Genomic DNA, 12,208 nt, shown 5'->3' on the forward strand with positions numbered 1-12,208 from the left:
GGGAAGGGAGATTAAAAATGTGCCGTGGCTCCGTGTCAAGAAACCTGGAATTGGTGATTGCCGTCTGGTGTAAAGAAAATATCAATTGACGTCGCTGTCGTCATGAACTCTAATAGAGGGTTGTTGATTGCCCGGGTACTCAGTCATTAATGCTATGCCGAATTTTCAGCGCCGTAATGGCGGGACGAACGCCCTTGAAATTCGTATAGTTCGCGCTGCCAAACCCATCAGATTCGAGGGCCGTCGCGCGCGCAATTGTTTTATCTGCCACAGTGTCACCCGACCTCGAGAGAAGGGGATGACATGCCAATTTCTCACCGGGCACAGCGAACAGGGAGTTTGGAATGTGAAACACGAGACAAGCATTTCCCCGCAAGACCAATTCTTTGGCAGCCACTCTAATCACGAGGCTCCCACTCTGTCAGTTGGCGATACCCACGATAGCCCACGGAAGACTCCAACAGCCCCTTCTCGTACCCTTCTTTGGCGATGCCATCAGCGTTGTGTTTGGCTTGTGCAGTTCGTAGGGAGGCAAGAGGAGGCAAAAGTCAGAGTCGAGGAAATTGACTGCGGCAGTATGTTCGTCCGTGTTGGCCGTTCATTGGCCGTATTCGGTTGACTCGGATCGCAGGACCATCCCGCCAACCCTTTAACTGGGGCCCAGGTTCGTGTTTGTTCCTCTTCAAGACCGTTGTAAGGGGAGGCCTTTTTGGGGAGTATTTTCCAAGAGCCAATCATGACAGCCAATTCCGGCACTCTCGGCCTCACTGAAAACGAAGATGAGTGAGACACAGCCACATTCTCCCCCCCAGACTGGAACTTGTGTCTTTCCTAGCGAATGCAGACTATGCAGAAATGCACAGCCGCTAAATCGACTGAAGGAGTGAATGCGTTCCTGATGGGGGATGGTATGGAAGGAATGATTGAAAATAGAGACATTTGAGGTAGGCACGTTGTTGTCGAATGAGGGAGGAAGGAGGGGTGCCTTCTTTCCTTACACTGTCACTCTGTCACTCTGTGCCTTCTGTCTGCCCACGGGTTCCTTCCTGTTCCTGCGCCTGCGCCTGTCGTACCTGCGTCGGGCGTACTTTCGTACGTGCGGCGGTGCCTACCTCTTTCCCCCTGGACCCTGAGACGACCGCCCCCCTCCCCTGAATAGGTAGGCAGATTGCCTCACCTTCCTTCCCTCCACTTTCCCCGTGTTTTCAAGGTGTCGGGTCCCTTCCTAAATTCCATCCGTTCCTTCCATTCCTTCCAGCTTGCTTCCCGTCCCTGCCCGCCTCAATCTCGCGCGCTCTTTCCCTCCTCGCCCCCTTCTTGCTTTCCCTCGCCAGCAAACACAAACCTTCCCGGGTATTCACTCTTTGGTTCCTTCCTTCCTGCATCTCCTCTTGGCACCGGCCACTTTTTCGTTGTGTCTCTGTTCGCAAACTGTTTTCGCCCTTCTTCACTTCAGTCACTCCTTGCATAAAAAAGCCGTTAGCAATCAGAGAATGCGATAGCAGGGGCTCCAAATCCGGTTTCACACAAGCGACACAGGGGCGAATCCACTCATTACAGACGAGCAATCCGCAGCCCGCTTGCCGCAACCGAACGATAGGAATTCGAGGACGACCAAGGCGATAGTTGCGACAAGAAGCAGACGGCTCAAGCCAAGGAATTAAATACGAAAGGGAGGATTCCACCTTACTCGACGCGACGTGACGATATCTACAATTCTATCGGAACTCGAGGGAATTCCATCGTCATTACAAACGATTATCCAATCCACAATCGAACCGTTACATCATATCCACAATAATCCGATCCCTCCTCAGTCGCATCATGAGTTCCTCAACAACTGCCGCAAGCCTCCTGGCACCCGTCGCTCGCGCTGTACACTACCTCGCTGCGCGCGATGATTGCGCGGATGGAGACAACAGCTCCCGCTGCGAAAAACCCTTTCAGTCCTCCAAGATTATCGGCATCACTATCGGCATTACTGCGTAGGTCTACCCGAACTGTTCCGCACTCTGCTTTTTGAGTTTTGCTTGCATTCGCATGCCGCCAAGCTATTCCAGGGCCTACCTTAGCATTCGTAGCCAAGACTAACATCATGTTTCTCAGTGCTGTGCTCATCTGCGGTACCCTTGGCGTCTTGACTGTGTTGCACATGAGAAGACAAAAGCAGGAGCGCAAGGAGGACGAGATTGACCTCGAAATCGACGGCGACGTCTACGACCACCCAACCATGGGCAAGCCCCCGCGCGCCTGGCAGCCGCATGGCCAAAATAACCAACCTGGTAACGAAAACCCCTTCGAAGCCGAGCGCCAGCCTCACCAGCGAGCCGAGAACCCTTTCGAGCCGGAGCGCCGGTAGTTACTCAAGTCGTCCCGTGATAGGGACCTCTCGAGATTCAGACACCGCACTTTAGCTGCACTTTTACACGAATGAAATAATTCGTCAACAATTATTATGGGTTTCGGGATATGTCGGATTGGAAACTTTCTTCTAAGGGGATTGTACATAAACCCGCCGCCTCGAGGGCCTGATTTTGGTCAATCATTGCGAGCATGGCATTGCGTCTTCGAAACTATTCATTTTCTTCGCTGAAAGGGTCGGATACGTCACGAATTCATGGTTTCCGATGTTCTACGTCACTCGGACCCGCAGCCTGGACTTTGGGGAACGCGACAAACGACTGGGAGGATTGGGAGAGCAAACGGCATAGCCTCGGCACGAATGGCCAAGGTTCAACTATTCTGCTGCTTGGAAATCATGGGGATACAGTCGGTTGTGGGGAGGTAACTTGCATATTGGGCTTGGTGAGGCTCGAGCCCACCAGCCCATGGGAGGATTCTTGTCTTTCGAGAGATGGCCACCAGGCATCTGTGATGCTGGCTAGCCCAGCATAATACAAACATGTTAAACCGCCCTCTCTAGCCATCGCGGATTGAACAGAAAGCTCGTGATCGGGAAGGCCCCATCGGGCACGTAATCCCCTAGAGTTCCGTACTGCATGACGTCGGCCACAGCAAGCAGTACCAGATTCGCCAAGCTTGTGATTTGCGGGCAGAGGGGTTCACTACACGGGAGCCACCGATACGAAGCTCGTAGCTTTTGCCCAATTCTCGGCCGTGGGGCCTCGTCGTTGCTTGTGAACTGTGAACCATCCGAAGTCTCGTCGCCAAACTTTGGCATATGCACAATTGAACTTGGCCGTCTGATGTAGGCTCCGGCTGTCCCTGTATGATGTCAGTCGCGCTGAACTTCCAGGTTGGGGCACGCTCGTGCTGTCTTTCTAGAGGTCCGTTCGCGTAGCTTTTGGTTTTGTGAGCATCGCGGGTTGATTGAGGCCCCAAGAGGATGGGGTGTGGTGCTTTACTACCGCGCGCTTTAATAACATGTCTTCCACGGTAAGGAAGCCGTAGTATAGAAGCATCGTATCTCACGACTACTTGAAGTATCCAGATGGGCTGATGCCACCAGCGCACGCTTAAGCGATTCAAGCCGGGTGTAAGTACTTCACTCGACAGATTCTAATCACAAACGTCTTGAAAGTAGACTGAACAATCTTGCTATGAGCGACTTTCTTAATCAAGTATTCTGCTACGCTGCGCGCATGGTATCCCCGATACTACCTCCTTTTACCCTGCCTTATGATCGGTTAAGTACTATTCATCACCCGTTGAGGAGTGTGTATGGGGGCATCTTGGCTTCTCGTATTCTCAAGCGGCGGCCGCATGATGGGCCGGATTGCGGTACGATGTGTACCGCTTCATTCGGACATCAGACTGCGTAGTTCAGGCACACTTCGGACCGGTCTGACGCGGGACGACGTGATCCTGCTACACCGAAGCGGGATGAAGTCGGGGTAGCTGTACCGGGCCGTAGGCTCCTAGCAACACAAGTATCAACCGACTGGTACACTGCATAACAACACATCTCGACAAATGCAGGTCGTGCCCAACGTGGAGAGTCCTCATGCGGACCCCGCCTTCTTATGTCGCCTCCCGGGCGGCTCGTCCCGGGCTGATCGACGAGGCCCACCATTATCGTCCCTTCTTTTGCTCATCGCTGCGTAGTCGAGTTGGCGTATCGCCTGCATGTCTCAAGATCTGGACTTTTGAGCGGTTGAGAACTTCACCGAGTGCTATTTTCATCCACTGGCACCTTCACACTTCATCCAAATGGCATCACGGTGCATCCGAAGGTTGTGTGTCGATAGAACCACCAGCAAACCGAGGAGCTCCAGGTCTTGGTGAGAATACTTCAGTCACGCAAGATTCCTGTGAATTATCCAAGCTGTCGAGGAGTATAAAGCCCGCCCTCCCATTGACCTCTGACTTATCTCTTCTTCTACTAAGTCCATAGTCTATGTGCTAGAGAACTCGAAGCAGTGTTATCTATCTTCGTATCGTCTTCCCCTTGATTCTCATCTTCGACTCCACTACTCTTTGCAATGGCCTCCTACTTCCCTGAAGGCGAATGCTTCTTCGTTCGATCTTCCCTCAAGTACGGAAATACTTGGTCCGCAGAGAACGAGGAGCAGTTCTATAGCCATGTTCTCATCGAATATCAGGTACGCGCCCCCTCCCTTCTGTCCAAGGTTTCTCCCCGAAGCTCTGTTGCTCACGAGACACGCGCAGTGGAACGGCTGGATTGGCAGCGGCAGCGCGAGTTCAATGCCAACCCACCTCCGATCAAAGTCTCAGAGCGGGACAGCTAGTCTGTATGCTACCCGCTTCTGGCAGTGGGACAGATTCTTCGTCGGCGAAAGCAAGACCACGGATCCAAGCAGCCTGACGGCCATCACCAGCTACCCAAACAGCTTGAACTGGAACGAGATGCGAGACCGCGACAGGGGCGGTCCAAGGAAATACATCCTACGCCCGGTCAAGATTCGTCGCAAAGACACCGAGTGGCTGTGGATTGAGTACTCTACCCCGCTAGCTACTATTTCCATAAGACCCTGCAGAAGTTCTAACGTGCAGCCAGTGCCACGATCCCGATCCGTGCCATCTACTTCCCCGTCTGCCAGCAGACCGACGAGGCGTACAAGCAGTACTGCACCTACGTCGTCATCGACTTCAAGGCACGCGACACCATCAACTGCTTCAACATCGCAGGAGAGCCGCGTACCTACCCGTCCACGCGCGAAGCAGGCCTTGGCCTGAACAAGGACCTGACGTGGCTCTTTAAGGTCCCGGACCTCATCACCTACCTGACCATTCCCCACAAGCTGCGCAATCCGGAGTACGGCGTCTACAACGCGACGACGAGGACCGACGCGCTGTTCCTCGTCGGGCACGCGGGGCGTACCTGGACGGCGAGCGATACCGTCCACACGGATGGGTTCATTCGCGAGATCGACCTTGCGAATGTCATTAGCGCTACATTTGGCGTCGAGGTCGGCTGGCGTCCGTACAAGTATTCTTCTTTTATCCTGGACCTGGTCACGCACGTGGTCCAGCTCGGCCTTGGCTTTATCCCCGGAGCAGGACCCCTTTTGTCTGTGGCCTTTGGCATCGGACTACAGCTCCTCAACGACCCCGACACGTTCAAGGCGGATAATGTGCTAGATATTAGCGCCGCGGTCCTGTCGACATTGATCGCCTCGGCGGGGAAGTCGAAGAAGTATGTTGCTCCAGGCTTCCTTCCCGGGGCGACTTTGTCATCAAAGAGGATGGCGAGTATGCGGATGGCCCCTATGGCTTTGACGTCGGCTTCGGAAGCTGATGATATGATGGCTGATGAGGTTGAGACCATCGATGAGGGGGACGCCGCTGAGAAGAAGAAAGCTGGGGAGGAGGAGAATGCACGGATTACGGCAGGTATTCAAGCGCAGCGGCAGGTTCTTGAGTTGAAGCTGGATGAAGCATTCCGGAGAGCAGGATACTGAAACTCGCCTGGTTATCATTGAAGATCATATTTCAAAGGGCTATCTCTCGTGTAAAACCACAACAGTCTGGCAGGGAATTATCAAAATTCACCGGGTAGCTCTCTGATAAGGTTTGATGATTCGTGTAGGCGATAAGTCCGTCATGATTCGCCACATGGCCAGTTTCAGAGACAAGAATGTAAACATGATTACGATCTCTTCGAGACTATAGATATTCTAAATATGGACAGTGAGCGCGGGTGAAAGGGAAGTAGACAAGCAGTATGAAGGAACAAATGAGACGAGGCTGGTTACATGAAAGGCAACTCCAATAATTTTGCTGGCGCAAGACTTAGTCAAAGGGCTTCATATCTCTCGAGAACCCCATGGTATATAGCTCGCCAGAGGGACCTACCCAAGCAACAACGGATTCGCCAGCAGCCACCTGGCATCGCCTATCATCATAATCCCAGCGAGGGGAATTCAAATTCGAAGCAGGGTTGATATCGGTCGGCATGAGCATCAAGTTGACACCGTCCCAAGTGATCCACTTACCGCTTACATCGATTCCATAGCCCTGCCAACGCGGTCTCTGAAGCATGACAGACGTGTTTTCAAGTTCGGCATCATCCGTGGTAGAATTGGCTACTTGGGGTGGGCGGATGGACGTTTCGATGGCAATGGCCCCAAAGGAGGTCCTCAACTGAGAATCGTCGGGCGAGAAAGATAGGCCGAAGAGACTACGTCCTACATTCAAGACGTTTGTGCAGTGCCCCGAAATTGTCGACCAAATCCGTATGTTTTGAGCCTTGTCCGCTGATGCCACTGATTCAGAATTGGATGAAAATGCGACTGCAGTGATGCGAGACTCGGGCTCAAAGAGGGCTTGGCGGGAGCATTTGCTTGCTAGCCATAGGGAGAGCTCTTTACCACGATTTGGCACTGAGGCCACCCATTTCGAGTCTGGTGATATGGCGAGAAAGCTGAAGTCGTCAGCTTCCTCGGGCATATCCACGTATTTGTGTGTATCAATGCTCAAGTACCTGACTCTGTGAGACATCTCATCTGATCTAGGCTCGCCGTTCTTTTTGAGTGCCTCTAGGCATGGGATCTCGATTGTGTAGACCGCGTATTTCCAATCAGGCGTAATTGTGATGAGGGTCCCGGCACAGGTAGAGTCTCGGTATTGCAGCCCCCCGTGCATTTTCCAGAGACTAAAGTCATGATATGCGCCAAATGCAAAGGATTGTGAATCTTCCGAAAACAAAACCTCGCTCTTTCTTGCCTCATTGTAATCGAGCCAGCTAGGATTACGAGGGCATGGAGGCTTCATGACATGAACGACTGTGCTATCTTGGATGTTGTGGATTGCCGGCTGGCAAGGGAGGAACATCCATTTTGAATCAGGCGAGAGTGTGGCATTTCCTGAATCCCAGATATCTCCATCGTTTTTGACTTTCAGGTCTAGCTCGCCAGTGTCAGACGACCAAATATTAACCTCGTTGGAGTCGTCGATTTTGTCCATTGAAATGATTTGTGCCGTTTCTTCGGAAGCTCTCCGATGTATGAAACAGCTCTTAGTCACCGCAGACATTGGCTGTATTGGCTGATTCATTCCACTGTCCAGCGTTCTGGGCTTTCGGATCATGGACAAGGACCAGATAGCAACTCCGTTGCTTTGAGCAACAATGAGAAATTTGCCATCGGGTGAGAATGCCGCTACCCAATGCTTAGGCCGAAGTGAATGAAAGCTGAATGGGCTGGCGGCGAGAATGCTGGTGAGATGTAGGGATTGGTAGTGTTCGCCGGTATCGAATGACGAAATCGAAATAGCGTCGCTATCGGAGAGACTTTGATGCGCGATGAGCCTCGAGTCGTGTGAAATAGCTGTAGGTCCACGTGTGTTTTCTCCTCCCGGGACTCGAGAATTCCAACAACCGGTGTCAATGTTTAAGGTTCGAATTTCTCCATCCGCTTCCTTAACGATCAGGAGATTGGTGTCTGACACGAAGGCGAGCTGGCTGACCACGGGCCCATTTGTTTCAAACGTCTGAAGGCAATTACCTGTCAAGGCTTCCCAAAGATGGACACTTCCACGTATAGATGAGGTCGCTACAATCTCAGAATTCGGAGAGAAACTGACAAATGAGCCTCCTTGTGATACAGAGCGTGAGCTACCACGCCTCTGGACTCTGTCTATAGGCCGGAGCTTGATCCTACGCCCTGTGGACATTGTCCATATCGCAGCGGTAAAATTGTCGTAAGACGCCGCAATCTTCTCTGAAGTGTGGGAAACGTCAAGTTGTACTACGTCGACCCCATCGGGAATACGGAATGAGCATAGTTCCTCGCCCGTTTCAGCGACGTAGACGTGGATTAAGTTTTGTAATGCCGATGCAATTCGCTTCGAGTCCTTGAAAAAGGCGACTGGAACGTATGGACCAATAGAGTGAAGGCGTGGCATGCGAAAGCTGGTCATCAAGACACCCAGGGAGAGCGACCAAACCGATATGTCCCCGCGAAGCCCACTTAATGCAACAAGCCTGGAATCAGGAGAAACAACAACGGCATAATAACCTTCATAGGCATCCCCAAGACCTGTGTTCTGGATCAGAGGCGTCCATCCAGACTTTTGTGGTCGTTGGAAAGTGATACACTTCGGGATGCTTTTTATGGAAGCGTGTCGGATAGAGCTTGTCTTGGGAGAAAAGACCAATGCTGACCAATACAGTTGCAAAGGATACTCGAGAATAACGGAGGTGTATTTGGAAATCAACATCTCCGAGTCTTCCAAAAGATTGTAAAGCTTGATTTTTGGTTGCTGCCATATTGGTTAGCAAAGTAGGCAATATAGAAATATTGATTGGTTCTTTGTGACTTGTTGCTATGAATATACATTCACCTTGTATTGATCTCATGATGGAGAAAACCTCGAAGCTCACCTTCACGAGGGGAATTAGCGTGTCTATCATTTGAATAGCACGATTGGTTTCTCCGAGGACACAGAGAGCCTCGACCCAATAGAGAAATCGATCTTGGAGGAATTTATGGACTTGATCCTCATCCTCGAGAGGTTGACCCGCGGATTTCAGGTGATGAAACCAGAAGCGGCAAGCATATCGTGTGTGTGGCGGGAGCTGTTGTTCCAGGACGTCTCTCGCAATCGCAGACCGTCGATCGGCGGGCTTGAGGCTGCAAATATTGTAACGCAAAGACCTCGAAAGAATTTCAAGACAGGCAAGCGCCATTCTCCAATGTGTTTCCTTGAAATTGATGGAGAAGTCTCCGGCAACTGGACTCAGTAAAAAGTCGCGAAATGACGAATGAAAAAGTTTGACCTCTAGGCCTTCCTCACTCGGAAGATCAAGAACAGACCTGAGAGGAACCAAGATACCACCAACTTGCGAAGGCTTGAGACCCAGCAAGCTGGCGATTGAGGTAACCGACAAAGGCTGCTCGAGGAGTATGATTGCGCCGATGACCTCTTTAAATCTTCCAAGCAGGATCATTCGCTCTGACGACGTTCTTTCGCCTCTGAACTGTCTCAATACTGGCTGATAGGTCTCTTGAAGTTTGTCGCTGACGCCTCCTTTCTGAACGGTCTGAACAAGCTTCAAAAGCTGTTCCTCTGGACTGCCGAATAGCTCGTCTCGGATGAAGCGGCAAGCTATTGCCGCGAACAGAAACAAGGGTATGGTGATGTCGACAAGGGCCTTGATCTTCTCCTGCCCAGGCCAATCCAGCTGTAGTTTCTGATTATTGATGCATCTTGCGTTCCACAAATTCCTGATCTCTGTCAACTGATGTCGAAGGTACAATGAGATATCTTTGGAGACAATCTCATTTGGTGTGTCATGTAGTCGAACTTCCCGGTACAATCCTTGATTGGGAGAACCACATGCATCGCGCACTGCAACCTCTGGCCTACTTGTAATAAGCAGCTTCAGACCGCAGCCATCGAAACATACAGCCTTGATCAGTAAACGCAATAAAATTTCAACGTCCTTCTCGTTCGAACACTCATCCAATGCGTCGAGTACCAGGATCAACTTTTTGGGCTCCCCTGGTTTTGACGCTGCCAGTTTGAGTGGGTTGAAGACGAGCTTAGTGAATTGCTCCTCCATACTCTTGGAACAGATATTATCCGTCTCCTTGATCGCCTTTACTATGTACGGGCTTAACTCGGGTCGGCGCTGCGCTAGCTGACGGGCTAGCGTACCGAAAAACAACGACGCGCTGCCACGATCAACTTCTCCCCTTTTGAAAAAGAACGTGGCGCCGAGTATGTTGGTCTCGTAAAACTCATGAGCAATGGTCCGAGCTATGATCGACTTTCCCGTTCCAGCCAGTCCACTGAGCCAATAAAGTTTCGGGCCAGTAGCATGAGGAGCCCAGGTTTCAATGTCGCGAAGAATATCAACTCTGGTACTTGGATGGCATCTCGGTTCGTGTTGATTTTCATAGCTGTCGAATTCAGCACCCTGAGCCATTGGCAATTTGTCCAGAATGTCATGATCGATTGTATCTTTTATGGCGATGACATCTTCCTTGACTGAATTGACTGACGTGCGTTGGTCAGAAATCGGGAAATTACAAGTAACGACTTGCGATGAGATTCTCTGTGAGCTACTCACTAGAAGACAATACTTTTGCTACAGACTGTTCATGCTCGAGGCTCTGACGCGGAATACAGCAGACCAATGATTTGGCGAAAGAAGCGGCTGCCATGGCAGCGTAGCCCTGCCATTGCTTGTTTTTATGAGAGTCGGAGTAGTCACAGATTCCTCTTATGACTAGACAGGGAAAATGATTCATCAAACCAGCGGCTTCCATCTCGAAGCATAGCACGTTCTTCTCCTTTGCTAGTGCATCTCGCTTCTGAGCATCTTTCATTACCTGATTTGCAGAAGCTATCAGTCCGTAATGGACGACGGGCTCTGAACCGGGGTCTCGTTCCGGGCGATCCACGAAGTCGTCGGCGCAATAATCAGCCATTGACCTGTTTGTGTCATAGACAATGTCGCTGCGGAAAAGTTTGTCGGAATTGGAACTGGGCCGACCGTATTTCTTCTTCAAGATGTCATTCTTCAGGCGCTTCAAAATGTGCTCTTCAAGCGAGCTGCCTTCTATTTCGAGGTCGGAAATCAGCATGTTGAGGGCTGTTCTTAGAGCAAGGGGCGGCTGATTCAAGAACCCAGTCATCTCGAACTTCCCATCCTCGATGGATTTGCCAAAGTCGTACTGAATCACGCCGCCATAACCCTCAGCCGGGGAGCTGACAACGATGTCGCCCAAACGGACGTCATTTCTGGGACTCGGAGCGCCGCCGCCGATGCCGACCATAAGCCCTACCCTTATGTTCACAAATGTGCGGACCATGTCTCGAGCGACCACTGCCGCCGAGCTTTCTCCATATTCGCCATGAGGAAGGACCGCGATCGCGACGTTGTGCTTGCCCATGCGCCCGAGCTTATACGAGTTGTTGTCGTTTCTGGACAGCGATCGAGGCTCTTCGTGGACCTCGTCGAGGAAGAGCCGGGCTGCGACGAACTCAGGGACAATGGCGCAGATCCAGCCGATCGTATAGATTGATGGATCGGACATAGCGACTGATGACAGGGTTCAGGAGTACATGCGTGTGATGCGACCATCTGGTCAAATGATGGCGCGCGAATGTGTTTGATAAAAGATTGAATGTTGTGATATGCGATGAGGATGCCTGCCGCGCCCCAGTAGGCACCAACGGCCTTTGCTACTCAGGGAAGAATGAAGATGAGAAAATCAGAGTGAGGGGACTCAACCTAGATGTGCGCGGGGAAGATGCTGACTGCATATACTGCTGTCAGCCCTAGATTTAGAACCAACATATGATGTGGCACGGCACATAGGCTGCAGCAGATGCAGCTTATCAAACATGATAGCGTGGCGCATGTTGGGTTGCGGCAGTTGACTCCAAGCTGCGTAGAATGTCTATCCGCCTGACTTATTATCTTCTATCCAGTGCACCCTCTTAAAGGTGGCCCCACGAGCTTTGCCTGAACTTGAGGCTCATGATTTTGGGAACTGGTACAGTAGGAGGCTAGCCTAGGTCAAATGGTCTAGCCCAGGGCCATACCTCACCGAGATTCCAGACCCGAGGGATCGACCCTATGTGCATCGCCTACCTTATCGTGTATATTGCCAAAACAGCTGGGACGCCATTACACCATTTTCTAGGCGAAAAACCACTGTTAATAATGTAAGGCGATGAACAATCACCATATATTGCCCGTGAGGTTGGAGATGCGAGTCAGTTGTCGAAAGACACAACGGCCGAGTTCCCTTTCGAGAGCCTCGGTCTGCGAGAG

General features: G+C 51.4%; 3 protein-coding genes across 3 annotated transcripts; 2 read left to right on the forward strand and 1 right to left on the reverse strand.

Annotated features, from left to right (window-relative positions):
* Positions 1-1,824: 1,824 nt before the first annotated feature.
* Positions 1,825-2,359, forward strand: CTAM01_11303 (uncharacterized protein; the record flags this gene model as incomplete). Its single annotated transcript, XM_060527314.1, has 2 exons — positions 1,825-1,985; positions 2,107-2,359. 2 exons carry the CDS (start codon positions 1,825-1,827, stop codon positions 2,357-2,359), a joined length of 414 nt encoding a protein of 137 aa, XP_060378019.1.
* A 2,083-nt stretch (positions 2,360-4,442) lies between these two features.
* Positions 4,443-5,882, forward strand: CTAM01_11304 (uncharacterized protein; the record flags this gene model as incomplete). The annotated part of the gene is made up of 3 exons (XM_060527315.1): positions 4,443-4,562; positions 4,630-4,916; positions 4,979-5,882. The coding sequence occupies 3 exons, from the start codon at positions 4,443-4,445 to the stop codon at positions 5,880-5,882; spliced, it is 1,311 nt and encodes a 436-aa protein (XP_060378020.1).
* A 331-nt stretch (positions 5,883-6,213) lies between these two features.
* Positions 6,214-11,465, reverse strand: CTAM01_11305 (pfs domain-containing protein; the record flags this gene model as incomplete). The annotated part of the gene is made up of 3 exons (XM_060527316.1): positions 6,214-8,682; positions 8,804-10,422; positions 10,496-11,465. The coding sequence occupies 3 exons, from the start codon at positions 11,463-11,465 to the stop codon at positions 6,214-6,216; spliced, it is 5,058 nt and encodes a 1,685-aa protein (XP_060378021.1).
* Positions 11,466-12,208: the final 743 nt, after the last annotated feature.

The sequence above is a fragment of the Colletotrichum tamarilloi genome (assembly GCF_030869305.1).
Source record: "Colletotrichum tamarilloi strain Tom-12 chromosome Unknown Scaffold_60.1, whole genome shotgun sequence".
In the NCBI taxonomy this organism is placed as follows: Eukaryota; Fungi; Ascomycota; class Sordariomycetes; order Glomerellales; family Glomerellaceae; genus Colletotrichum; species Colletotrichum tamarilloi.